The 25192-nt window shown below is 37.1% G+C and overlaps 1 protein-coding gene across 1 annotated transcript in view; it reads left to right on the top strand.

Moving 5' to 3' along the window:
* Positions 1-25192, top strand: part of KCNH8 (potassium voltage-gated channel subfamily H member 8) — a 421014-nt gene that overhangs the window by 361056 nt on the left and 34766 nt on the right. The window contains exons 12-13 of the mRNA XM_074195058.1: positions 20465-20503; positions 23949-24307. Of these exons, the coding sequence (XP_074051159.1) occupies positions 20465-20503; positions 23949-24307 (398 nt within the window). The remainder of the gene's footprint in view (positions 1-20464; positions 20504-23948; positions 24308-25192) is intronic.

Raw genomic sequence — 25192 nt, 5'->3', positions numbered from 1 at the left:
CTCCTCGTGCTTGTCACCCTTAATGATATTAGATACTCCATTATGTTAATGTACCACAATTGACTTAACCATCCTTCTGTTGTTTGACATTTAGTTTTCACCCCTTGTTTTTATAATTACATGTAATCCTGCTATGAAAATAAAAAGAAAAAAGGCAACAGATAGCTTTTTAAAATATGACACTCTTAGGACAGCCTCCCCCAAAAGGGAGATCTTAATGGGTGAATTGAGTATGAAATTTATTCCCAATACTCCTCTATTCAAGCTCAAATAAAATTAGATTCTTACAAAGTGATTTTTTGAAATTATATCACAGATTATATAGTCATTTAAAACCCTGCTCTGACATCTCACAAATTCTGGTTTGCAACAGGAGCCTGCATGGAGGTGTGCACATTATCACACATGATTATCTCGGCACCTCACAGAGATCATTGCTTCTCGGAAAACTGGGTATTTCAGGATTTAGATATCACTTCTTGCCATCAGCTTTCACTTGCATCCCGAACTGGCAGATATTTTTGTTTGTCAGTCATGCATTTTTAAATACTCTTCCTCTGGCACCAAAAAAAAAGTGTTCTCTGGAAGAGCTTGTCGTGAAGTGCTTTTCATATCCCACAGAGTTTCAGTCTTTTAACTGTTTGCAATCTAGATTTTTTTTTTAAGCAGCAGAAAATATCCCCCAAATGATACTTCTCAGGAGGGTTGGAAGGGAAATTTTGAGAGCTATAGGGACAAGACTGGATTTTTGCAAAACAAATTTCATGTGATTTTCAGGATGATGAGAATTTAATAGTAACTCTGCTGTCTTTTGAATTTATATTCCTATTGCGACTTCAGGGTTTTTTTTTTTCAATTAAAGTTTATGTCAAAGTACCCATATACTTTCTGAAATTAAACTATATTGGAGACTGCTGACATAGGATAGCATTCTTCTAACATGTGATATTCTATACCCATGGTTTTTTGGATATTGCATATTCTCTGCCCATTTCCCATCATCCTCTAACTAAGCATCCCCCCCTTCCCAATAATTTCTAATTCTCCTTCCTGTCCTAGCCATGGCTAGGTGAGAAATTTGATCAAGCTTGAAATAGAAAAATTGATGTACAAGACATTACACTCATTCCCTCATCTCCCAATTTATTTTGTGGAGATGCCACATAGACAACAGGCAGCAAGGCTGATTCGAAAGTCCCATAAAGGTGTTAGAGAAGAGGAAGAAGGCATCGGGGTCTGAAAATGACTTCAAACAAACACCCAGGATTATTGCTTATATCTAACTGTCCATAACAAAACATAGAACATTCCACCTTTGGATACCCCAGAAATTCTGCTAATGAGAAAACAAGACTAATCCTTATGACTAGATGACTAAAATTGGCTACATTTAGTTTGCTCACAAAAGAAAATTCTCAGAAGGTGATCCCAAGGCTGTTTACATTCACTTGAAACATTTTTGAAGCCAGTAGAGAGTACCCAACTGTGCTAAGCTGGCTAGCAGAGGGTCCTATTTGGACTCCACTGGATACTCTCCCAAGCAGCCATATGTCAATCACCTGGCAGGCTACTGGCCCTGTAAATGAAGCAGCAGCATCTGGACCTTTTCAGCTTGTGTTTACAGGCTCAACAGCCAGCAGGCAAGGGTTTTTTTCCCCCTGAGAGGGTGGAGTTTTATGGGGAGCGGACTGGTACATTAATAGAAAGAAAGGTGACCTGCTATTAAATAAACAAAATCCAAAAACAGGCTTCCCTTTCATCCTTCTTTGGTTGCTTGCATTCTGGAAGGCAGAGCAGGTGTTCCATATGGAAGGGAAAGTTTCAGATCTGCAAATATGTGTTTGTAGGTGTGGGAATATATACACAATCCCAACTGATGATTAGCTAAGTAATAATCTACCTTTATACAATTATGAGAGTACTTGCTTATCATCAAAAGCACCCTTTGGTGCTCTCAGGTTTGCAAAGCATTTTCTTATGACAATCTTGTGAGGCAGGTAATGGAAGTATTGTTCCCATTTTATAGATGAAGTAGCCGAGACTTGGGATTTTTCCATGATCACACAGCTAGGAAATATCACTGGGGTACAGGTATAACATCAAGTTATACCTAGTGATTAGAGACCTTTTCTGTTTTGGTTATCATCATCACCATAATCATTACCAAAAATATAATACTAAACTAGCTACCAGTCAGGTCATATTGTGATTTCAATCATTCACAGTGCCATCTCCCAACCATTGAAAATTTAGTTTGTTTTTACTTTATTTATAAATGAAAACTCCTTGAGGATAAGGACTGCTTTACTCTTTGCTTTGCTTTGCTTCCTTTCTCCAGTGCTGACCACATAGTCGCCATCATAAATGTTTCCTGAATTAAACTGAGTTGTATTGTATTAGCAGTATTATATGTGCAGAGGATAGAGCACAGGCCCTGGAGTAAGGAGTTCAAATCCAACCTCAGATATTTGATACTTCCTTACTAGCTGTGTGACCTTAATCCTGATTGCCTTCATCTAGGGTTATCTCAAATTGATCTGATTCATATCTAGTCAAAGATGGCTCTGGAGGAGAAAGTGAGACTGGTGACTTAACATAGCCCCCCTCACTCATATTCAATTGTCCTGGCTTCATCTTCCTGATGTTATGGTCTTCTTCAAGAATAAGGACACACAGCATCATCATCAAAGGAGCCAAGGCTTATCTAAAAAATGACAAGATGAGAAGATTTGAATACAAAGGAAAATGAGTAGAAAATGAGCATTGGAGGGAGTTTATCCTGTAGAAGAAGAGAAAAACTTTGGGGGGGGGGGGGAGATCTGGTAGATGTTTGAATAATAGTCAATCAGAAAGATTAAATGTGACCTGTTTGGTCCTAAACAGGCAGAAATAGGAACAATAGGAAATAGGAATAGGAATAAATAGGCAGAAAGAGGAAGCGCATAGGCTAGTATAAACTTGATGTTTTTATGAAAAACTATTAGAAAAATACCATCTGTATACTAACCCCCATTATCTCTTCAGAGTAAAACAGGAGCTACATAGGAGCCATTGCAGTTGATCAAAAGCCCAATCGTCAAATACATATAACTCTAATAGGTTAAAAGAAAGTCGTGGAGGAATGCCAACTCCCCTCTCTGACTGAGGCCTAAGTTCTGTCCTATTTAGAAAATCCCATAAACAAAATGCTGATTAAATTTTCTGAATTTGGTGGGGGGGAACGACATTGCTATGAGCCATGCTGGATCCTTCCCCCACCCCCAGCTAGCTAATTCTGGCATCAAGAGCTTCTCTTTCAGATTTCCAAGGCCACAAAAATCAAGCAAAATGATTCAGGAATAAGTTGGGAACATATTCAATAAATTAGACCACCTGTGTAAAACTATTAGACTATTGGACAGTCTAAAAGAAATGGGCCATCTTGAGAGCTAACAAGGTCTCTCCATGAGGAAGCCTTCAAACATGAACGTTGTTGGCTATTTTGAAATGGTCCTTGTTTTCCATTATGGCTACCAAGGTCCTTTCTAGGCCTGAAATTCCATTATTAAGCCAATTTACTCGATCACTTGGAATAAATCTAGGGTATTGGTCACTAAATAAGTTTAGAAGAGCCTCTCTGATTGAAACATTGAAACATATAAGCTAGATCTTTGAATTACTCATACTTCCCTAGACTCAGGATGTTCCTATCAATGTGATGCTGATAAACACACAATGATGGCCTTTTAGGTGGAACCCTTTGGGAGGATGAAGAGAGGAAGGGTTCTTCTCACTCCTCTAGATTCTTTAAAGGATCGGGCAGATATCAGGGTGGGCATAGGGTCAAATTTTTACATTTGGAGGGAAGAGAGAAGGCAAGGAGAACACAATCCAAATATGTGCCAGAAAGGAAAATAGGGAAGAATGGAGGAGGATACTGAATTAGGGCAAGCGGATCCAAAGCTCTGATGAAGCTTTATGAAAGGTGATTCCAAATGCACCCTACTTCCACACTTGAAATGTTCTGAGATTATGAAAAGTTATATGTATGGTAATTGACCAATCATATGATGTTTTGAATAATTGGGTCCCTCTCTGTAAATGCCAAACTCCAATCAAACTAAAACCCAATTTACAAATTTAAAATGATGCAAAATAATTTACAAAAATTAAAATTAGTTCTTTTTCTAGGTACATTTGATTACCTCTTCTAACTATGGTCTTTTCAAACTAGGAAATGCGACACTTGTGCTTATTTGGATGGTCTAAGGTGGCCACATATCTCATTCTGGGTTTGCTGCCTCCTATATCTACTGTCCAAAAACAGAAAAAAAAAACTTGCCCTGGTGACTAGTTCTGGATTTGAACCGAAATCCTCCCTACTCCAAACTCAGTGTATAATTCACTATTCTGCGATATATTACTGTGATGACTCTTCCCCAGCAGCACTTCTACCCAGGTCCTTTGGCATTCAAAGCTTCTGAGGAGTTTGTTTTGGCATCCATTGAGAGATGTAGGCCCAGACCACATTCTGGACTTAGGTTGGTTATTAAGCAAACTGGGTTTTACACAGATGGTCTAATTTATTAAACATGTTCACAACCTATTCCTGAATCATTTTGCTTGATTTTTGTGGCTTTGGAAATCTGAACGAAAAGCTAGCTAGCTGGGGGGGGGGGAATCCCAGCTCTGCTCATAGAAATGTTGATTTTTTGACCCCAAGTTCAGACAAATTTAATCACCATTTTTTTTTGTGTGTGTGGTTTTCTAAATAGAACAAACTTAGGTCTCAGTTAGACAGGGAGTTTGGCATTCCTTCATGAATTTCTTTTAGCCTACTAGAATTATATGTATTTGACCATTGGGCTTTTGATCAACTGCAAGGGTATTTATGTAGCTGTTTTACTCTGAAGAGATCATGGGGGTTAGTTTACAGATGGAAGGATCATCTGTCAAATATCATCTATCACTGCATTCTTTTCCCCCCAAAGAAGGCAATTTAGTCAAAGGACTGGGTTCAGATCCCATCTCTACCATTGTTCTACTGGGTGACAATGGGCCAGTCGCTCATCTCTCTCTAGGACTGCTTCACCATGGAGAAAATAAAGGAATTAAATGAAATTATTTCTAGGCTCCTTCCCAGGTTTAAAACTGACCCTGTGAATGATGGAGTTGAGGAGGATAAGGGTAAATTTCATTAGTATGGGAAACTTCTAGCGTGAAAATTCCCTCCAATAATATAGACTGACAACTCAGTAACTTAAAGGCCTAGTTGCCTAGGGTACCAAGTTTTTAAGTGACTTGTCCACAATCATATTGCTATTATGTGTGTCAAAGGAAGTATTACATAGGATCACAGATTTATAGTTGGAGGGGACATCAATGTCAGGTCATCTAGTCTCTGATTTCAACATTGATTCTTTTTCTATTACATTGCATCAACTCTACTATGGTCAAACAGAAAGGCAATAAGCAATTATTAGGCACCTAATATATTATCCATCAAATATATGTTCCTAAGCACTGTGATCTATAAGTCCTATGATCCTATATAGCAAATCTACCCAAAATGCATTTTGATAATTCCTTGGTAAAGCTACTCTGTCTTATTCCAACAGGGAATCAGATTCTGTGCTAGAAACAGACATAGGATTCTCATTCTAGAGACAGAAGAAAAATCCCATGTGACATCTAAGCCAATCCCCTCATTTAACAGATAAGGAAACTGAGGACTGGAGAAAGGTACAAGATTTACCCAAAGTCACACCAAGTAATCATCATATTTTGTTGCAGAAATTTCAATCCATCTGAATTTGAACCCAGTCCCTCTGATCCTATAGCAAATGCTTTTCTACTATAGTATGCTGCCTCCCTCAGAAACCTTCTACCCTAGCCAGCTCACTAAGATTAGGAAACAAGCCTGGGCAGGGAGAGAGGACTGCCTGAGGTCACATTGAGTAGTAAAATGACAAAGCTGAGATTTGAACCCAAATCCTCAAACTCAAAGTTCAGCTCTTTTTGGTCTTCCACCTAACTCACTTGACAGGAGATCATCCCAAAAAAGGGTTCTTTGGAAAAAATAGATCCAAATGTCATTGAGTAGAAAATAGAAGTATGCCAACATTTTCTGACTTCCTTCAAATTCCATCCTCTAAAAGAAGCCTTTCCCAAATCCCCTTTAAATCTGTTAATTGTTTCCATTTTATCTTGACTATTGTTTATTTGGAAAGAGTGGTTTATCTGTTGTTTCCTCCACTGGATTGTAAACTCCTTCAGGGCACGGACTCTCTTTTGCATCCTTTGTATTTTCAGTGCTTATTACTACTATGAGTGTCTTATGCCCAGTAGATGATTTATTGAAGAATTGACTTATTGAAGAAATGACTAACTCAATGGCTATTTTGTAATGTTGCTTAGATCTCTAAAAAAAAGTTATGGGCAGGCCATTATTTGATTCACTACTCATGGAAAAATAGCCCAGTTCCTTGAACTAAAAATTCAAAATTTTCCCGTTATATTATACACCATTTAAATTATGCCATACTGATAATAACTGTTTATATTTTTAAGAAAGCTTAGAGTTCTAGGCAACATTCCTCATTTTATAAATGGGAAAACTGAGTCCCCAAAAGATGCATTGTCCAATCCACACGTGTAGTTTGTCCCAATCACCATTTGAATCTCTATCTTTATTCCTAATCCAGTGTTCTTTCCACAACTCTCTAAGGCCTCCCTGAGTATTCCCCAGCATATAAATGGCCAAGTCTAATGCTGCTAAATCATCATTAGCTCCAAACACATACACTACTCAGTTAGTAGTTGGTGAATTTAAAGTTTTTTAAATGATGAACATGATCAAAATTAAATGAAAATTAAAACTGAATTACAAAATCCCAGGCTGGAACATCTTGAATCACAATTTGCCTGGGCAGTTTCCCCCCAAAGAGCACAGACGGTAGAGACGATGCCATCTGGTAGATACCGTCTGCTAACCCGGTGGAGCAAGCTGTACCCGCCAGGAACAGCTCCCATAGAACCCCAGAATGCCCATAAGATGACAACCATCTCTTTATTCTCCCTTCCAGCCTATGATCATAAGAAGTCAGGGGAGAGGCAAGAAAGAGACCAGGAAAGGAAAAATCCATTTAAATTGTGAATTGAAAGGATGTTCTGAAATCATGGGATTAGTGAAGCTGTATTTCTGTCAATGAGTTTGGACTTAAGAGATTTAGTTCTCATGTCATTGAGAAACTCCCTGATTAAGGAAAATTGAAAGGGTAACATCTGGAAGACACTAAGCTTATAGGTGATTTGTAATTCCTCATTAAGAGCTCTTCCCCCCACCCTCCCAATAAGATCCCAGAAATCAGGACATATGGCCCACAGTCTCTGTCACTGCATTTTGCCAGGACTCATTAATAGTTCCCAGATCCTCTTAGTGCTCAGTGTATTAATATTCTTGCTTATTCATTACTATTTTTTCTTTGCATCTTTTTCCCCGATTTATACCCCTACCTCAGCTTCCCATTCTTTGTTACCCCCAAAGAATTATGAATATTTTTGTAGGGTTTTTTACTTAGAATTTATCCTTCTCTTGATGTCATCCCTCCAATTTCCCCTTTCCCTTCCTTTTCCCTTTTTCCTTTCTGCTTCCCAATTGAATGAAATTCTATAGTCACCTGTGTTCTCTCCCTTCTTTTGATCAGATCACACATCAAATGAGTGATGTTCAGGCATCAGCTGTCCCACCCCAATCCACTCCTTGTTTGTATGGATGTCAATCTGTGTACCTGCTTTTCCTCTCTAGTTTATTTTTTCCATAAGACATAACTGAACTATTCTTAGTCCTTGCTGAATTGGATTCTCTTTAGGAGTACAATGATGATAATGCCTCTGAAGGTATACATGTATTATCTCCCTATATTTTAATGTAAAAAAATTATGATTTTTTTGCTTTTTTTTCATTCGTTTACTTTTACTGTTGCATGGTTCTCTTTATTCCCATTTATTGAAATTCAAAACTTAAATCTAGCTCTTGGCTTTTCATCAAGAATTTCTGAGGGGTGGCTAGGTGGCGCAGTGGATAAAGCACCAGCCCTGGAGTCAGGAATGCCTGGGTTCAAATCCAGTCTCAGACACTTAATAATTACCCAGCTGTGGCCTTAGGCAAGCCACTTAACCCCGTTTGCCTTACAAAAGAAACCTAAAAAAAAAAAAGAAAGAATTTCTGGAAATCTCCTATTTCATTAATATTCATTTTATCCCCTGTAATATTATATTCAGTTTTGAGGGTTTGTTATTCTTGGCTATAAATCCATATCCTTTGTCCTCTGGAATATTGTATTCCCAGTCCTTCAATCCTTTGTAGTGGTAGCTACTAAATCATTTGCACTCCCAACTGTGGCTCTTTGGTACTTGAATTCTTTTTTCCTGGCTGTTTGCAGTTTTTTTTTTCTTTAATTTGAAAATTGATTTTATCTGTGATGTTCCTAGGAATTTTCATTTTGGAGATTTTTTTTCAGGAAGTAATTATTTCAACTTAGCTCTCTGATTCTAAAAAAATCTGAGTAGTTTTCTTTTAAAATTTCTTCAAATAGAATGCCTAGATGCTTTTATTAGTGATGGTGTTTAGATAGTCCTATGTTTCTTTAAATTTTTTCCTCAGTTTTCTAGATCAGTTGCTTTTTCTATGAGATGCCATGTATTTTCTTCTTTTTTCCAGTTACTTGTGGATTCATGAAATCACAGACTTCTATTTGGTCCATTCAAATTTCCTGGAGTTTTTTGCATGAAGGTTTTGAAACTCTTGCATCAAGGTGTTCTTTCCTTTTCCAATTCTTTCTTCTATAATTCATTTATTTTTCTTTAAACACTCACTTTCCACTTATAAAAACACTTCTAAATCTCTTTTTTAATTCTTATTTCATTTACTCAAGGAATTCTAATTGTATTTGTTCCTAAACTATATTTCTTTCTATGAAATTTTGCTTGTTGACCTTTTGGAATCTTTTTCTTCTAATTTATGTCTTGGGCATCTCTCCTACCATAATAGCTCTTTGTGATAGGGTTCTTTGTTCTTTAATTAGTCATTCTTCCAGGCTATTTTCTGCCTTCAGACATGAAATTAGGGATGGGTTCTATAGAACTTCTGGAGAGAAAAATCCCTAGCCCTTTCTCTGGGCTGGTCCTGTTGATGTTTTCTTGGGCATTTAATGCTGAGCTGTTCTTGGATCTCAGGAACCAGTTGGATGACCTGCAAGCTTTTGGTACTCTCTAAGATGTCTATCTAGTACTAAGTTTCATTGTTGCCCATTTGGTCTGAGCTCTGCAAGTAGGTAACCTGCATTGGGGTCTGGGCAAAAGGAGACTGTGGTTGAATTGGTCCCTGAGCTAAACCCTCTCTATGTCTCCCCATGCCAAGTTGAACTGGAAAAATTGTTCATTTTCCATAGTGAACCCTATCAGGTTTCAATCTGGGTCATTTTTGAGATTTCTTTAGAGGACAATGGTAGAAGAACCGTACAGCTCCTACCACTCAACTATTTTGGTTCTGCCCCATTGTCCCCTAATTAATTTAGATTGTTTATCTAGTTAGAGAAAACTATAGGAATTCTTTTTTAAAAATGTACAAAGTAGTAAGGAGTCCTAATATTACATAAAAGGACATATACTTAAGTCCTTCATGGACTCTTGTTCAGTCCTAAGAAGAGACTCACCGTTCCAAGTCAGTAAATGTTACTTGTGGCTAGTCCATCACCAAGAAATAGTTTTGTGTGTGATGAGAATTTCTTACATCAAATTTCTCAAATCAACACCTATGATTTCATGATTCAGATATAGAATTGTGGATACAGAGCTAGAAGGGACACTAGAAGTCATTGCAACTAGCTAGACTCAGATGATGAAAAACCTGTGCTAAATTCTGCCTTGGACAACTGAAGCTCTCTGTGCCTCAGTTTCTTCATCCATAAAATGAAAAGAATAATAGCACCTACCTCCCAGAGCAGCTGTGAATGTCAAATGAAACATCTATAAAGCGTTTGTAAATATTAGAGGGCTATTTTGAATGCTAGATGTTGGTATGATCATTATTGTTCAGTCTTGTGTACTCCTCCCTCACTTTATAGATGAAAAAATTGAGACTGAAATTATAAAGTGACTTGTCCAAGGATAGATGGGAAAGAACTATCTGGGCTGAGATTCACAATGAGGTCTTTAGCTCTAAAACTTTGATACAGTCCCTTGCCTAACCACATAGTTGTGTGAAGCCTTAGCTAATCAAATCTATACACACACACACACACACACACACACACACACACACACACACATACACAAACATATTTTGAAATAAGTAACTCAGTTTGTTTCAGTTTAAAAGAATATTGCAGCCTACAGACTACATTTTTATTTTCAGGTTATTTTTAGGTTTCCTAACATCAAAATGAGGTCATTTGATACTAAATAGGAGATACATTATTAAATAAATGTTTAGTGCTAGTTTTGATTTCTAATCATTTCCCAGTATCCTTTCTCCTCCTTCCAAGAAAGCAATTTCTGATAACAAAGAATCTGAAAAAAGGGAGAAAAACTGGCAAAACATCAAAAAGTCTGCTGCTATATGCATATTAACATCCAAAATCACTCATCTCTGCAAAGAAGTCAAGACTTATGCTTTAGAAGACATAATTAGAAAAGGTTCACTACAGTAATTATTAAAACAAATTATTTATTTTAATATATTGTTTCCTATTTATTTTAGTAATTCTCATTAGCAATAATTTTAGTCACTTGTAGAAATTAGTAAAATAATATTATATAATAATTAATACATATTTTATATTATGTTGCATAATAGATGCTATTGGGTATATTTTTTACATTTATGCATGTTATAATGAACATTGTACAGTCAAGAGAATGCCAGACTTAGAATGAGAAAGATACAGTTTCCTGAGTTCAGAATCCAATCTCAGACAATTACTTGATGTGTGACCCCAGGACAAGTCACTTAGCTTTGTTTTCCCTCAGTTTCTTCAACAGTAAAATGACCTGGGGAAGGAAATGGCAAACCAGAACCAGGGTCTTTGCAAAAAAAAAAATCTCAAATGTAATCATGAAAAGTTGAATGCAACTGAAAATGACTGAACAACAAATAGTGGTTATTACTGTAATTTTCTTTATATCATATAATTATTACATACTATATGGAAAAATCAATTATTGTATCTTTTGTCATTTTTGTGGGGCAATGAATTTGCCAAAGCTCACCCAACTAACAAGTATTAAGCATCTGAATTCAGATTTGATCTCAGCTCCTCTTGACTCCAGGGTTATAGCTCTATCCAGACTGAGATAGAGGTTAGAGCACTAGCCTTAGAGTCAGGAGGATAGAAATTTTAATCTGGCTTCAGACACTTGATACTAGCTGGGCGGCCTTAGGCAAATCACTTAACCCTGATTGCCTCACATCCAGGATCATCTCCAGTCATCTTGATTCATGTCTTGTCACTGGACCCAAAAGGTCCTAGAAGAGAAAGTGAGGCTGGGGACTTTACACAGTCCCCTTCACTCAAATGCAATTCACATACTTATCATGACATCACCTCCCTATTATCATGGTCCTCTTTGAAAATGAAGGACAAATATCATCATCATCACATATTATATTATGTGTTTATATACCATATTAAGTGAGAGAACATGATATAATGAACATTATATTATTTAGTAATTAATGTCTTGAAATATTTTAAAATTATTAAATGATGTCCTTTACGAGAGAATCAGTTAAGAGGAGGCTATCATTAATAGAGGCTATCATCAGTTTGTTCAACACTGCTATCACTTCTTAGCATAACAGAATTACGGAGAATGTTAACAGAGAAGTTACTTTGCAAAACATGGCAACACTTTTACATGACAGCACCATCAGAACTCACATTCATGCCATCCTTTAAAGCATACAGAGCAATTATTTGCATTCTATTTGGTCTTCAAAACCCATTGAACTACTTAGGCTACAACCCATTAGGCTACTATGATGTCCATGTTGCCAAGGAGAAGTCAGATATCAAGAGGTAAAGTGACTTCTTGACCAGCAGCTCAGAGTTTCACAGAATAGAAGAAATCTAGATCCGGAAGAGAACCTAAGGGCATCCAGTCTACCCTCCTCATTTGACAGATGAGGAAGTTAAGACCAAGCAGAGTTTCAAAATTGGCCAAAGGCACATATGGAGTAAACAATAAGAATCAATGATTTGACTTAGATCTTCTAAATCTAATGTTTCTCCCACCTCACCATGCTGTCCCTCATTTTACAAATAAGGAAACTAAGTCTCAGAGAGATTAAAAACTACTTTCCCAAGGTCATCCAATAGTGAATGTCAGAAGCAGAGTTTGAGCCTACAACCCTTGACTCCAGAGCCAAGGCTCTTCCCACTATTCTATGGGTAGTAAATGTCAGTTAGGATTTGAACCCCTATATTCCTGATTTTAGAGCCATCACCCTACCCATTATGATACAAATACCTCACATTAAGATATACTATGAGTAGTAAATGTCAGAATTTGAACCCCTATCTTCCTGACTTTAAATCCAGTGTCCTACCCATTATGATATAAATACCTCACATTAAGATATTTCTTGCTCAAAGATCTGTAAAGCACTTTCCTCTCAACTACCATCTGAGGCAAGAAAAGAAAGTATTGTGATCCCTATTTTATGGATGAGAAAACTGAGACTCAGAATGACTTGAGCAAGGTCACACAACTTGGCAGAGTTAATTAGAGTCATCTGACTTCAGAATGTCCCCATTCCACCATCTCCCCATGCTTTATTCTGAATAGGCAGTGGTCCCATGCCTTGTTCATGGTACAGAATTGGTTAAGGGTTTTCTAACAACAGATTAAGCATTAGCCATTAAATTTAAGAGGGCACGGGGGAGCACTGTTGATCAAGCCCCTTGCATCAAATTGAATGTCTGTCTCAATAGACCTGCTTTGGAAGCACAAATCCTCAGCATGCAACTGGAAAATCTTGTCAAAGTCACCATTGTCCTCTGCTACAATTACCCAGTAGCTGATTTTACAAGCTAGAGATGAGGCGGATTTACTGGAAGCAAAACCAGGCCACAGTGAATCTCAGCTCTGTGTGAGGGCTAGGAACTGTACAAATTCCATTAACATTAGGAGCAATTATCTGTCCCAAGCCATTGATTCTGGAAATATTCCGTATTAGACTGAGTTCTTTGAAAGTTTCCATATTCATAGCAAGAAATCATTTCTCTTTTCCCTCCTCTCTTTATAACTAAATATGAGTCATTAGGCACTGATCAATAATTCTTTCACTCAAGAGAGTCCTGAACTTGCCACATCTCCAGTAAATAGTGTGCTTCCTGTTGTTGTTCACTCATTTCAGTTGTGTCTAACTCTCTGTGACCCCATTTTGGGATTTTCTTGGCAAAGATATAGGAGTCATTTGCCATTTTCTTCTCCAGCTCATTTGACAGATTAGGAGACAAAAGGGATTAAATAACTTTCCCAGAATCACACAGTTCGTGTGTAAGGACAGGTTCAAATTCAAGTCTTCCTAATGACAGTCCTGACCCAGGACACTTCCTGAGTTTCATTAAAAATTCAGTCACTTTGCACTTCATGGATCTGAACCCAAACACATGAAGATAAGATCAAACTTACATGGATGTATTTTAAGTGTAAATATCTAATCACTTATGCTTATTCCCTTATACATTTTCAGTGCCATATTTTACTTAAAGAGAAAAGAAAAGACTTGAAACAGATGGAAACTTGGAAGATCATCTTTTTCCTTTTTTATCTTTTTCCTTTTATTCTTTTCCAATTACATGTAAAGATAATTTTCAACATTCATTTTTGTAAGATTTTGAGTTCCACAACTTTCTTCCCTCCCTTCCCTCTTCCAAGACAGCGAGTAACGTGACACAGGTAAAACATGTACCATTATACTAAACACATTTCCATATTAATAATGTAAAAGTAGACTCAAAAGTGAAAAAAACCATGAAAAACAAAAAACAAATTCACAAAACTGAAAACAGTATCTTTGGTTTATATTCAAACTCCACCCATAGTTCTTTCACTGGATACGAATGGTATTTTCCATCGTAAGTCTTTTGAGAATGTCTTTGGTCACTCTTGTTGAAATGGTTGAGTACAATATTCTTCTGATTCTGCTCACTTCACTTAGCATCAGTAAACATTAGTCCTTCCAGGTTTTTCTGAAATCTACCTGCTCATGACTTCTTAAGGTACAGCCCATCACATTCATAAACCACAGTTTGTTCAACCATTCTCCATTGAAAAGGCATCCCCACAGTTTCCTATTCCTCGCCAATACAAATAGAGCTGAAATATTTTTGTACATATGGGTCCTTTTCCTTTTTTAAAAAATTTTATTTATTTGAGGCAATGGAGTTAAGTGACTTGCCCAAGGTCACAGAGCTAATCAAATATTAAGCATCTGAGGTCAGATTTGAACTCAGGTCTTCCTGACTCCAGGGCCAGTGCTCTATTCAATGTGCCACCTAGCTACTCCTTTTCCTTTTATTTTTAAATGATCTTTTTGGGATACAGTCCTAGGAGTGATATTACTAGATCAAAGGCTATGCACATTTTTATAGCCCTTTGGACATAATTCCAAATTGCTCCCCGGAATGGTTGGATCAATTCACAACTCACCAATAGTGCATTAGTGTCCCAGTCTTCCCACATCTGCTCCCAGCACTTAGTTTCTTTCTGAAAGATCATATCTATAGAAAAGAGGATTCAACCTATTTTTTTAACACAAATCTCTGTATGTGTGTGTCTATGTGTAAAGTTGACTGGTCGTCTGTCAGAAAAAATAATTTGTGGAAATGTTAATAACTAATTTGCATAATAGTAATGATGAAAACGATAATAACGATATCTCATGCTTAGATCGTGAGCTCCATGACGGCAAGGCTCATGTTTTCTTTATGTTCCCGTTGCCTCCCCAGAGAGAAAGCACAGAGAGGAAGAGAATGTTGCATCTTTCTCTTCATAATAGAGCCTGGCAAAGTTCTTAGCACACAGTAGGCACTTAGGAAATGCCTACTAATTTATCATCTAAACTTTGCCTTAATCTCAGCCCCCAGCACAATTTGGACATCCCAGTAGACTTTTGCTAGGTGTGCTTTATACCTTTCTTAGCATCCTCAGTAGGTTTTATTCCTGAATTATAATTATTGTGCACTTCAAAGACCTGCAGATGTTCACTTGGGTTTTATTTGCAGCTATACAGATCACAAAGCATCCATGACTCAGTCATTGGGAGTTTCTCTGACTGAAAACTCATCTTGCAACCAAAATGGTGACAAATCTCTTGAATTTAGCAGTAATGAGATCAAAGGTAGAGAGCCAGTCAGTCAGGTTCATATGCAACAACTTTTTGTTGCAGTACCTTGCAGAATTTGGAGTCCAATGGATGAGCCTGCAAGAATCCAAAGACCCTTCTAGATTATGAGGAATGAGAGGAAGACTTAAATGAAAGAAATTCATAGAATAGTTGTTATTCATTTATTATGTGGTCTTGAATATGTCTATGTCTCTTATTCTTACACACATCCCCACTAGAGAAAAGCTCTAGGAAGGCATTCGTTCAATTTCTCCAAGGAGTAGGTCCAGTACTTTGCTTGTACACAATTTAACTCATTAAACATGTAACTGTCTTATTTTCTTTTCAATTTTTTTTAATGAAAACACATTTATTTTCTCTCCTTCCCACCCACCTCCCACCTGAAAAAGAAAACCTTTGTAACAAATATGCAAAGTTTATTTTTATTAGGGTTTTCTTTCTTTTTCTTTTGATTATTCAAGTAGTTGGAGGGAGAATAATAAATGCATGTAAAAATGAATATACATGAACATGCACATAGATACACACAAATATAATATGCCTGTATGTATATATGCACAATTCACACACGTGTACATAAATATATAAAATTAAGTATAACAAATACTCCCATTGATTTCACCAAAAAAATGCAGATCTCATTCTGTATATTTTGGTCCATGATTTTTTCTGTTAGAAATTGAACATTAAGGGGCGGCTAGGTGGCACAGTGGATAGAGCACTGGCCCTGGAGTCAGGAGTACCTGGGTTCAAATCCGGTCTCAGACACTTTAGCTGTGTGGCCTTGGGCAAGCTACTTAACCCTATTTGCCTTGCAAAAACCTAAAAAAATTAACATTAGAACCCCCAGAATAATGGGTTGTCATTGGGTGAATCAGAATTTCTAAGTCTTTCCAAATTGTCTGTTTTCACAATATTGTTATAGCAACAACAGCAGCTATTATTTCTATAGAGCATTTGGGTTTGTAGAGCACTTTACATACTGAATCTGCTCATTTCCCTATCCACCAGTTGAAAAAGCTCCACCTCTGTGTATTTATTAAAGTCCTAGCATGTGCACAAGTAGTATGCTAGGTGACTGAGACCTGTCCTCCAGGAGCTTCCCTTCTACTGGATTGGGCAATGGTCATTCTCTTGGGCCAGGACAGCTCCCTCTAACTGAGAGGTCCATCCAACATCTCATAACAAGAGGACTCTAAGTTTATTTTTTACATTTTTAATTAATCAGCTGTTTTATTTGTCACTGTTTGGGGAATTATTACAAAATGTATGTGTACGTACAATGCTTCTGATTAAGGCGCATTCTGACAGCAAAGCAGATGTAGAATGGGTTGACTGCTCTGATAAAATTAAACATTGATGAAGCATATTTGCACAGCAATAATGAGGCTTACATTGGTATAAATAATAACAGAACGATTTCCCTAATCAACTCGAAAAACAGGGAGAGGTTGACATAATTACAGAATCTCAGTCTGTCTCACTAAGCAGACTTTTTTCCCCTCCAGGAATCTTTCTTTTTATTTTTTTAATTCAAGTAAGATGGTGCTAATTTTGTACTATTTTATCACCACTTGAAAATAAAAGAAACACATTCAGGCAAAAAGTAATTTAGATGTGACCTGAAGCCTTTTTCCAAAATATGTCATCATTTCCAGAGCTTCTCACTATAGGTTCAAAAGAATGAGTCTTTTTTTTTATTTTTAATGCACCCTCTACAGAATGTTGATGTGATCTGAATTGCCCTGAGGGTTCAGGATGGTGTGTTTATTAACGAAGGAAGGAAGGAAGGAAGGAAGGAAGGAAGGAAGGAAGGAAGGAAGGAAGGAAGGAAGGAAGGAAAAGAAAAGGGAAAAAAGGAAGAAAGGATGGAACAAAAGAAAAAGGAAGGAAGGGTGGAATGAAGGGAGTAAAGAAGGAAGGGAGGGAGGGAGGGAGGAAGGAAGGAAGGAGGGAAGAGAGAGAAGGAGAGAGGGAAAGACAGGGAGGGAAGGAGGGAAGAAGGATGGTAGAAAAGAAGGAAGGGGGAAGGAAGAAAAAAAGAAAGATAAAAGGGAAGGAAGGAAGGAAGGAAGGAAGGAAGGAAGGAAGGAAGGAAGGAAGGAAGGAAGGAAGGAAGGAAGAAGGGAAGAAAAGAAGGAAGGAGGGAAGGAAGAAAGGGTTTCTTAAGGAGCTATTATATGCCAGTCCCTGTGTTAAGTGATTAATTATTTTCTTATTTGATATTCACAACAACCTTGTAAAATAGGCACTATTACTTTTACCATTTTACAGTTGAAGAAATTGAGGCAAACAGCAGTTAAGTGATTTGAATAGATACATATAACGAAGATTTTTTTTTTATTTTAGACTTGAATTCAGGTCAAAGCCAGGCCCCATCACTTAGTCCTGAATGACCCTGAACTATGGAATCAGAGGACCTGAATTCAAATTCTATCCCTACCCTTTATTCTCTTTTGGGCTCTCTAAGAATTCAGTTCCCATCTCTGGGCCTTAGTTTCCCTATCTGCAGATAGAGGATTTTCCAGGATGACATCTGAATTCTCTTCTACCTCCAGACAGGATTCTCTTCACACCCAAAAGATGGAATAATAAATAGGAAATCATAGACATACGATATTTTCTCCGCAAATCCTGAGGAAGTGGAGAAAGGAGGGGGAGTCAAAAAATATTTTAAGACAAAAAAAAAGATTCCACACTTTAGCACTTTGGTTTTTTATAACTTTTATTGAGGTAAAGTAAAAAAAAAAGTATAGAAGATAAAGCAGTTAATGGGAAGAGAGTATGGACAAGTAAGTCAGACAAAGGAGATTGGAGGAGGAATAAAGATTCAGTCATTCAAGAAAACATTTACTAAACATTTGATGTGTGTAAAAGTTTTGTGGTAAGAACTGGGCACAGAATCAATCCCTTCCCTCCAGGTACAAGGTCCACTGTTTTCAACTCTAGGGTCTTTGATGCAGAAGAATAATACAAGTCCTGGTTGGCCTTCTCTACAACTATCATTGGTGAGAATATCAGGTGGAATAATACACAAAAAGGGCATGGTTGCCTTAACTGCCCTCTTTCTAATCTCAGACTTTCCCTATCTGTTGACTACCTTTTAGCTTCCTATACAATATCCAAACTTCCCTTATGCAAAAAAAAATTACCTTTCACTTAACCCTACAAGCTATCATACTATTTTTCTCCTTTCTCTTTCACATTCAAGCTCCCAGAAAATAGGAACTCTCTAAATCCATCACCTCCATTTTCTTTCCACTCTCTTACTCTTTATCCTTTTATAATGAGGCTTTTAACTTCATCACTCAACTGAAACTGCTTTCTTGTTCTGACAAGGTTGTCAAATTCCAATTATTTTCCTCACTCTTGACTTTTCTATAACATTTGCCAATGCTGGCCATTTTCTTCCCTGGATATTCTCTTCTTTCTGAGAGGTTTGCTTGTTTGGTTTTGTGACTTTGTCACCTCTTGGTTTTCTTTTTCTGTCCGACCATCCCTTCTCATTTTCCTTTGCTTGGATATCTCCATCCATGTCACACTCTCTAAGTGAGCTTAGCACATAAAGGTAGTTAATAAATTTTTATTGATTGACCAACTAAGGCTCTGTCTCCCAAGACTCTGTCCTTTCTTCCCTTTCTCTCTATATTCTCTTACATGATAAACTCAAAGCTTCCCACTATTCAGTTATCATCTCTATGCAGATGACTTCCAACCTTCATCTCTCCTCAGCTCCAGTCTTACATCACTAACTGCCTTTTGATTATTTACATCTGGATATCCTGTCCTATAAGGCAGTAGTGTCAACCTCAAAAAGAAACAGGGATCATTAAACAAATGAGATATACATTGACTGAGAGAAAAAATTAACATTTTACTATATTTATATATTTTTTTCTTATTTTATTTATTTCCAAATTACATTTTAATCTGATTTGGGCCCACTCAAGAGCATGCCAGGGAAATGTTTAACATTTTTACTATATCACAAGCTCAACATGGACAAAATTAAAATATTTTCTAAGACTCTTCCTTTGCTAGCTTACCCCTTTTCTATAAAATTAAAGCCATCCTTCAAGATACTGTGTTCTCTGCCTCAGCATTTGAAGGACAAACATCATCATTTTAACATTGCCCATAAGCATACCCACTATTCAATCAGTTGCTATATCTTATCTAATCTGCCTCCAATACAACTTTATATCCAATCTATTCTCTTCTCTCTACTCCCACAGCTTTCACCTGTGTTCAGATTCTCATCACTTCTAATCTGGATTATTGAAATAGCCTCTGAGTTTCCCTGCCTCCTCTCTATTCCATCTCCAATCCATCTACCACTAAATTGGCAAATTAATCTTCCTCCAGCAAAAGGCTGGCCATGTACCTCCTGTACTTGGTAAATGCCAGTGGCTCTAGTATAATATACAAATTTCTCCATTTAACATTTAAAGCCTGACTCTCAGCTCCCCTCTCAGATTTATTACACATTATTTAACTTCACTGAGCATTACTCTCCACTCCACACCCTAGGCTTCAGCTAAGTTGGTGTACTTACTGTTCTGTTAACTCCATGCCTTTTCAAAATGCTTGATTTCCTAATTCCATGTCTTATGACTAGAAAACACTTCCTCCTCACCTCCTCTTCTTGAAATCCCTGTTTTTGTTAAAAGTTCGATGCAGGTGTCACTTTCTATTTGAAGTCTAGCCCTAACCCTACGCAAGTCACAGGTCCCTTCCATCTGGGAAAAGATTGTTTTTAATTTATGTGTATTTTGCATTTACTTTTCTCTATTTGCCTCCAGGAAACTATAAACTCCTCATGGCAGAAAATATTTCATTTTAATTTTTATCTCCCCAAAAGCCTTTAATAAATGTATGTTATATCAAGTTCATTGTCTTCATCACTGCTCAATGAACTTTTCTCTGTTCCAGTGGTCCCAGATATAAGATGTTGCTCACCTTGTATTCAGTTTATTAAACAGATAATGCTCTTCAACCATGCCCAATTAATAGTCTCTCTAGTTCCCAGAAACATTGACAAAATGGTTCTTTGTTCTTTTTTCCCTGCAGGTTATATCAAGACTATCAAACAAATCCACACTTTCTCAGGTATGTCTGTGAGTATAAAAATGAAATTACAAAATTGATATGAGAAAAATAATTAGTATATTTCTATAGGGTTTTAAGGTTCATAGGGTATTTTTCTCATGATGGTTCTCCTTGTGAGGGAGATAGATTGAGTAAACAACACTATCTCCATTTTATAGATGAGGAAACTGAAGCCCCAGGTGATAAATTCACTCATCCAAGTTACACAACAGTAACATAACCAGGACCCAAACGCATGTCTTCAGGTTGCTGAGCTGGCATTCTTTACCTTCCATGAGAATCACCTTTATTTCATTGAGGACCTAAAATCTTACAGGAACTTGTGCCACAAACAGATTGCAACATGTCAGATTGTAGCCTAAGACTTAGAGAGGGTCCCTATGTTCTTCCCAATGTTAAGTGACTCAACCAGACCCAAACTCAGATCTTCCCACTCCTGTCTCAACCCTTCCTTCTGTCCATGACTCCACAGTGTCTAAAAACCACTATCACTCTCCTGACTCTTGCCTAGACCTTTCCAAACACAATTTCCCATACAATTGGCAAGGCTCATTTTCAGAGTTTTAGAAACCAAAAATTGCTTCAACTGGAGTATGTGCAAAAGGTATTTTGTTGGTTAGTTCAAGTATAAATAGTTTTTCTTAGTCTTTACATTTGTGAGAAATAAATCCATTATGATTTAGCCTCAGAAATGCATGTATATTATTTCAAATTCACTTTTAGGACTCTTTTACCAGTCTATATTATGAGTGAAGTTACAAAAATCATAATTCAAACACTAAAAAAGAGATAGCCATGACACACAAGGCAATATTCTATAGTGAACAGTGCTAGTCTTGGGTTTCAAGAAGACTTGGGTTCAACTCAATCCTAACTATAACCTTTATGTGTTAGGTGACCTTGGGTAAGTCAATTAATTTCTCTAAGCCTCTTACAAGTCTCTAAGATTTATATAATTTTTGGCTTACTGGGATCTATTTTGATAGAGGGAAGTCCAATGATGATGAAATCACAGATTGAAGATGTACCAGTTTAGTACATCTCATCTGTAAGAAGTAACTGGATTCAGGAACAAAATACCAGTTGAAGCTGGTTAAATACCATCCAGTGGACAACCGTCCTGCTTTCAAAAACATATTGTCTCAATGAAATATTTCCCAGTGATTTTGTTTTTAGCAAAAGTCTTCCTTTTTATTTATTACTATTTCAATAGTCCAGATTATAAGTGATGAGGATCTGAACACAGGTGAAAGTTGTGGGAGTAGAGAGAAGAGAATAGATGGATATAAAGTTGTATTGGAGGCAGATTAGATAAGACATAGCAACAGATTGAATAGTGGGTGTGCTTATGGGTAATGTTAAAATGATGGTGTTTGTCTTTCAAATGCTAAGGCAGAGAACACAGTATTCTTAGTCTAGTAATCTTCATAAATAAATAAAGGCATCCCAATAAAGTGGCCCATCCCAAGTGTAAATTGATGTTTCCTTAGTATTGAAGGGATTAAAGAAAAAGCTTGTCACAATAGCCATGGGAAGAAGGCATACATACACCCCAGTGCTTGGCTAATAATAAACACTTCATAAATAGTTGGTTGGATATTTTCATTCATTCATGTCAAACATTACAATCGACAGAGATGTAGTCATCAGTATGAATGGTTTGGTTTGGTTTGCTTACTTTTCCTGTGTAGAAACTACAATGTCAGGCTCCACTGTGGGTCTTTTTGTTAGAAGAAATAGGCACATGAACTGGACCTCTGATTTCTTTGATTCAGGGATCTCTGGTGAGGAAACTCCCTTTCCCAATCTGGGTCAGCATTTTTTCTGAAATTCACATCTGGGAACTGTTTAGGGCATGGAAAGGATAAATAAGTTATTTAGGGTCACAGAGTACGTGTCAGAGACAAGTCTTGAACATGTGTCTTCTTGACTTACAGGCCAGCCCTCTTCCTATTATGCCATGCTGCTTCTTGTTCAGTGACTAAAAACACTCAAGTACAAGGTTAAAATTTCAATAAAAGACTACCATCTTCATACCCTCCAGAATAAATATTTAGGTTTTGGTTCTTTTTTTCCAAATTGCTCAGCGAGATTTCACAGGATCAAATGAGATGTCATTTGTAAAGAGCTTAAAACAGTGCCTAGAACATGGTAGATACTAAATAAATATTCATTCTCTGCCCTCCCTTCCTGCCCTGCCCCTCCTCTAGCCTTCTCTCTTCCTTCTCAGACATCTTGATAACTTCTCTTGGAAGCAAAAAGAGTCAGATGGTGTTATCCTTAATAGAAACTGAAGAATAGTGCAAATGAGGTCACACAATTGTCATTAAAGTAAAAATTCACATTTAAAGTTTACAAAGTAGCTTCCTCACAACAATCCCAATTCCAAGATGGCCCCAAGTATTAAGACCTCACTTACACGGGGGGGAAACTAAGGCCAAGAGCAGTAAAATGATCTTTCCCATGGTCATATGTCTACTCTTGAGTCAAAGTCAAAGACAGAAGAGGAACAGATAATTGTAGTTATGTCATTATCTAATATCACCTCTGCCTCAGCTATCCCTTTTGTGCCTAAGACCTGTGTGTTAACTATTCTCAGCTTAATCTAGGAACAAATGCTCTCGGTTTTATAGATGAGGAAACTGAAGTCCCAGGTGATGAATTCACTCATCCAAGTTATACAATAGTAACACAACCAAGAGAGAATTGGTGCTCCTCATTTCTTCCTCTCCCACAATGTGACGTCCATCAAAGCTCAGATCCTGTTGCGGATGTTTCTGGAATAATGTATTCCACTGGGCCTATTATATTCTCCCTTAGGCATCACTTCAGTCTTCCAGACAGCTATAAGCCTAAGAATTTCATTCATTCTCTAATGGATCCCCTTTGCCAGTCTAATGAAGCTAGACTGGATTGGAAGCTGATGAACTATTTCTCAAAATCATGTTTTCAAAAAACACAAAATAAATCGCAAAGGAAACCAATTATTTTGAAATTACTTACCAAAACTTTTTTTTTAAAAACTAATCGGATACCCCTTTCTAGAAGAACATGAGTCTTTTAAAATTGATGGCCCCTCTAAAGTTTTGACAAGGTATTACATGAAACTAAGTAATCAAAATCAAGAGGCAATCTGGCCAAAAGCAACCTCACAAGGAAACTTCAAAGAATTAGGGTAAAACTAAGAGAGGGAAAAAAAAAATCTCTTGGCAGCAAGAATGCAGAGATAGGAAACTGAATGAAGATCAGATTGTTATTTGATGTGGACAACCTCCAGGGACTGAGCTCCCAGATAAATAACAGTAGGCTCCCAAATGATATTAATTTTAATGAGAAATAAACCTCTAAGGGATTTGACTTTTCTCCACTGGGAAATTAGCATGAACAATATACCTCTGCAGAATGCTTTGCATTCTTGTTTAATTTGTATTATTCACTAATTTAGACGGAGCCCAAGGGAAATGGCAGCATAAACAGGAGACTCCCATCAATAGTGGAAGATGAGGAAGAGGATGAAGAAGGTGAAGAAGAAGAGACTGCCTCTCTCTCCCCCATAAACACCAGAGGCACCCCCTCCTCCAGCAACAAGAAATTTGGAAGCAATAAAAGCTATCTGGGCATTAGCTTAAAGCAATTAGCCTCAGGAACCATGCCCTTCCACTCACCTATCAGAGTCTGCAGTTCAAACCCTCCAAGAACCAAACAGGAAACCGAACTCCATTTTCACAGCAAAAGAAAGGAGAAAAACCTGAAGCTACACCTTTCATCTCTTAATACCACAGGACCCCCTGATCTCAGTCCAAGGTAATCAGTTAACTCATATCTACCTTTTCATCTCATGACCAATTAGCTCTCTAAGATACAAATAGTTGTCTAGATGATAAATAATTGCAATCTCTTATTCTTCCATCGCTGTTATACAATCACATCACTGTTACATAATCACATGCTAATAGAAGAGATTTTAGGGCATTGTATTTACAGTTCAGGGACCTGGGTAGCTTTGCTACTAACTAGACATGAGACCTTGGGTAAGTCACTTCTTCTCCCTGGTCCTCAATTGTAAATTGAGAACTAGACTTGAAAATCTTTAAAGCCAATATTACTTTAAAGCCTGTGAACTATGAAGAACAACTTTTCTGATCCCCTCAAAACAGAAGCACAGGTAGACTTAACCAAATTCCCATCACACCATTCCCAAAGGACAAGGAAATGTAAGAAATGTCAATGAAGTGGGGGTTCCTTGTTGGAAAATCTTACAAAAATTTTAATGTGAAGGAGCTTAAAACTTCTGAATAAAGGTTGCAGTTAGCAGTTACCAAAGGTGATTTTTTTTCCTATGTATGAATCCAGGTTGCCCATGTAAATGAGAGGGTAAGGGGGGGGGTGAAGGATATGGAGTGGGGGTAGGGTATGTGTTGGGATATATAGGGGATGTAAATGTTTCCCTGATTAAGGTCAGTAAAAAAATATGAGCAGCATAGTATGTCTCTAGTTTTAATTAAAAACAATCATATATATATATATATATGTGTGTGTGTGTGTGTGTATGTGTGTGTATGCATATATATGTAGATATAAAAACACAAAGATGAGAATAAAATTATATAAATATGTACATTTAATATATATAAATATATAGAGAGAGAATAAAATGAAAAAAATTAACACTCCAAAAATGGAAGGGTC

The sequence above is a fragment of the Macrotis lagotis genome, chromosome 7, assembly GCF_037893015.1.
Source record: "Macrotis lagotis isolate mMagLag1 chromosome 7, bilby.v1.9.chrom.fasta, whole genome shotgun sequence".
NCBI classification, from domain to species: Eukaryota; Metazoa; Chordata; class Mammalia; order Peramelemorphia; family Peramelidae; genus Macrotis; species Macrotis lagotis.
The sequence above is the reverse complement of the archived record's forward strand: the minus strand, read 5'-3'. Positions and strand labels throughout refer to the sequence as shown.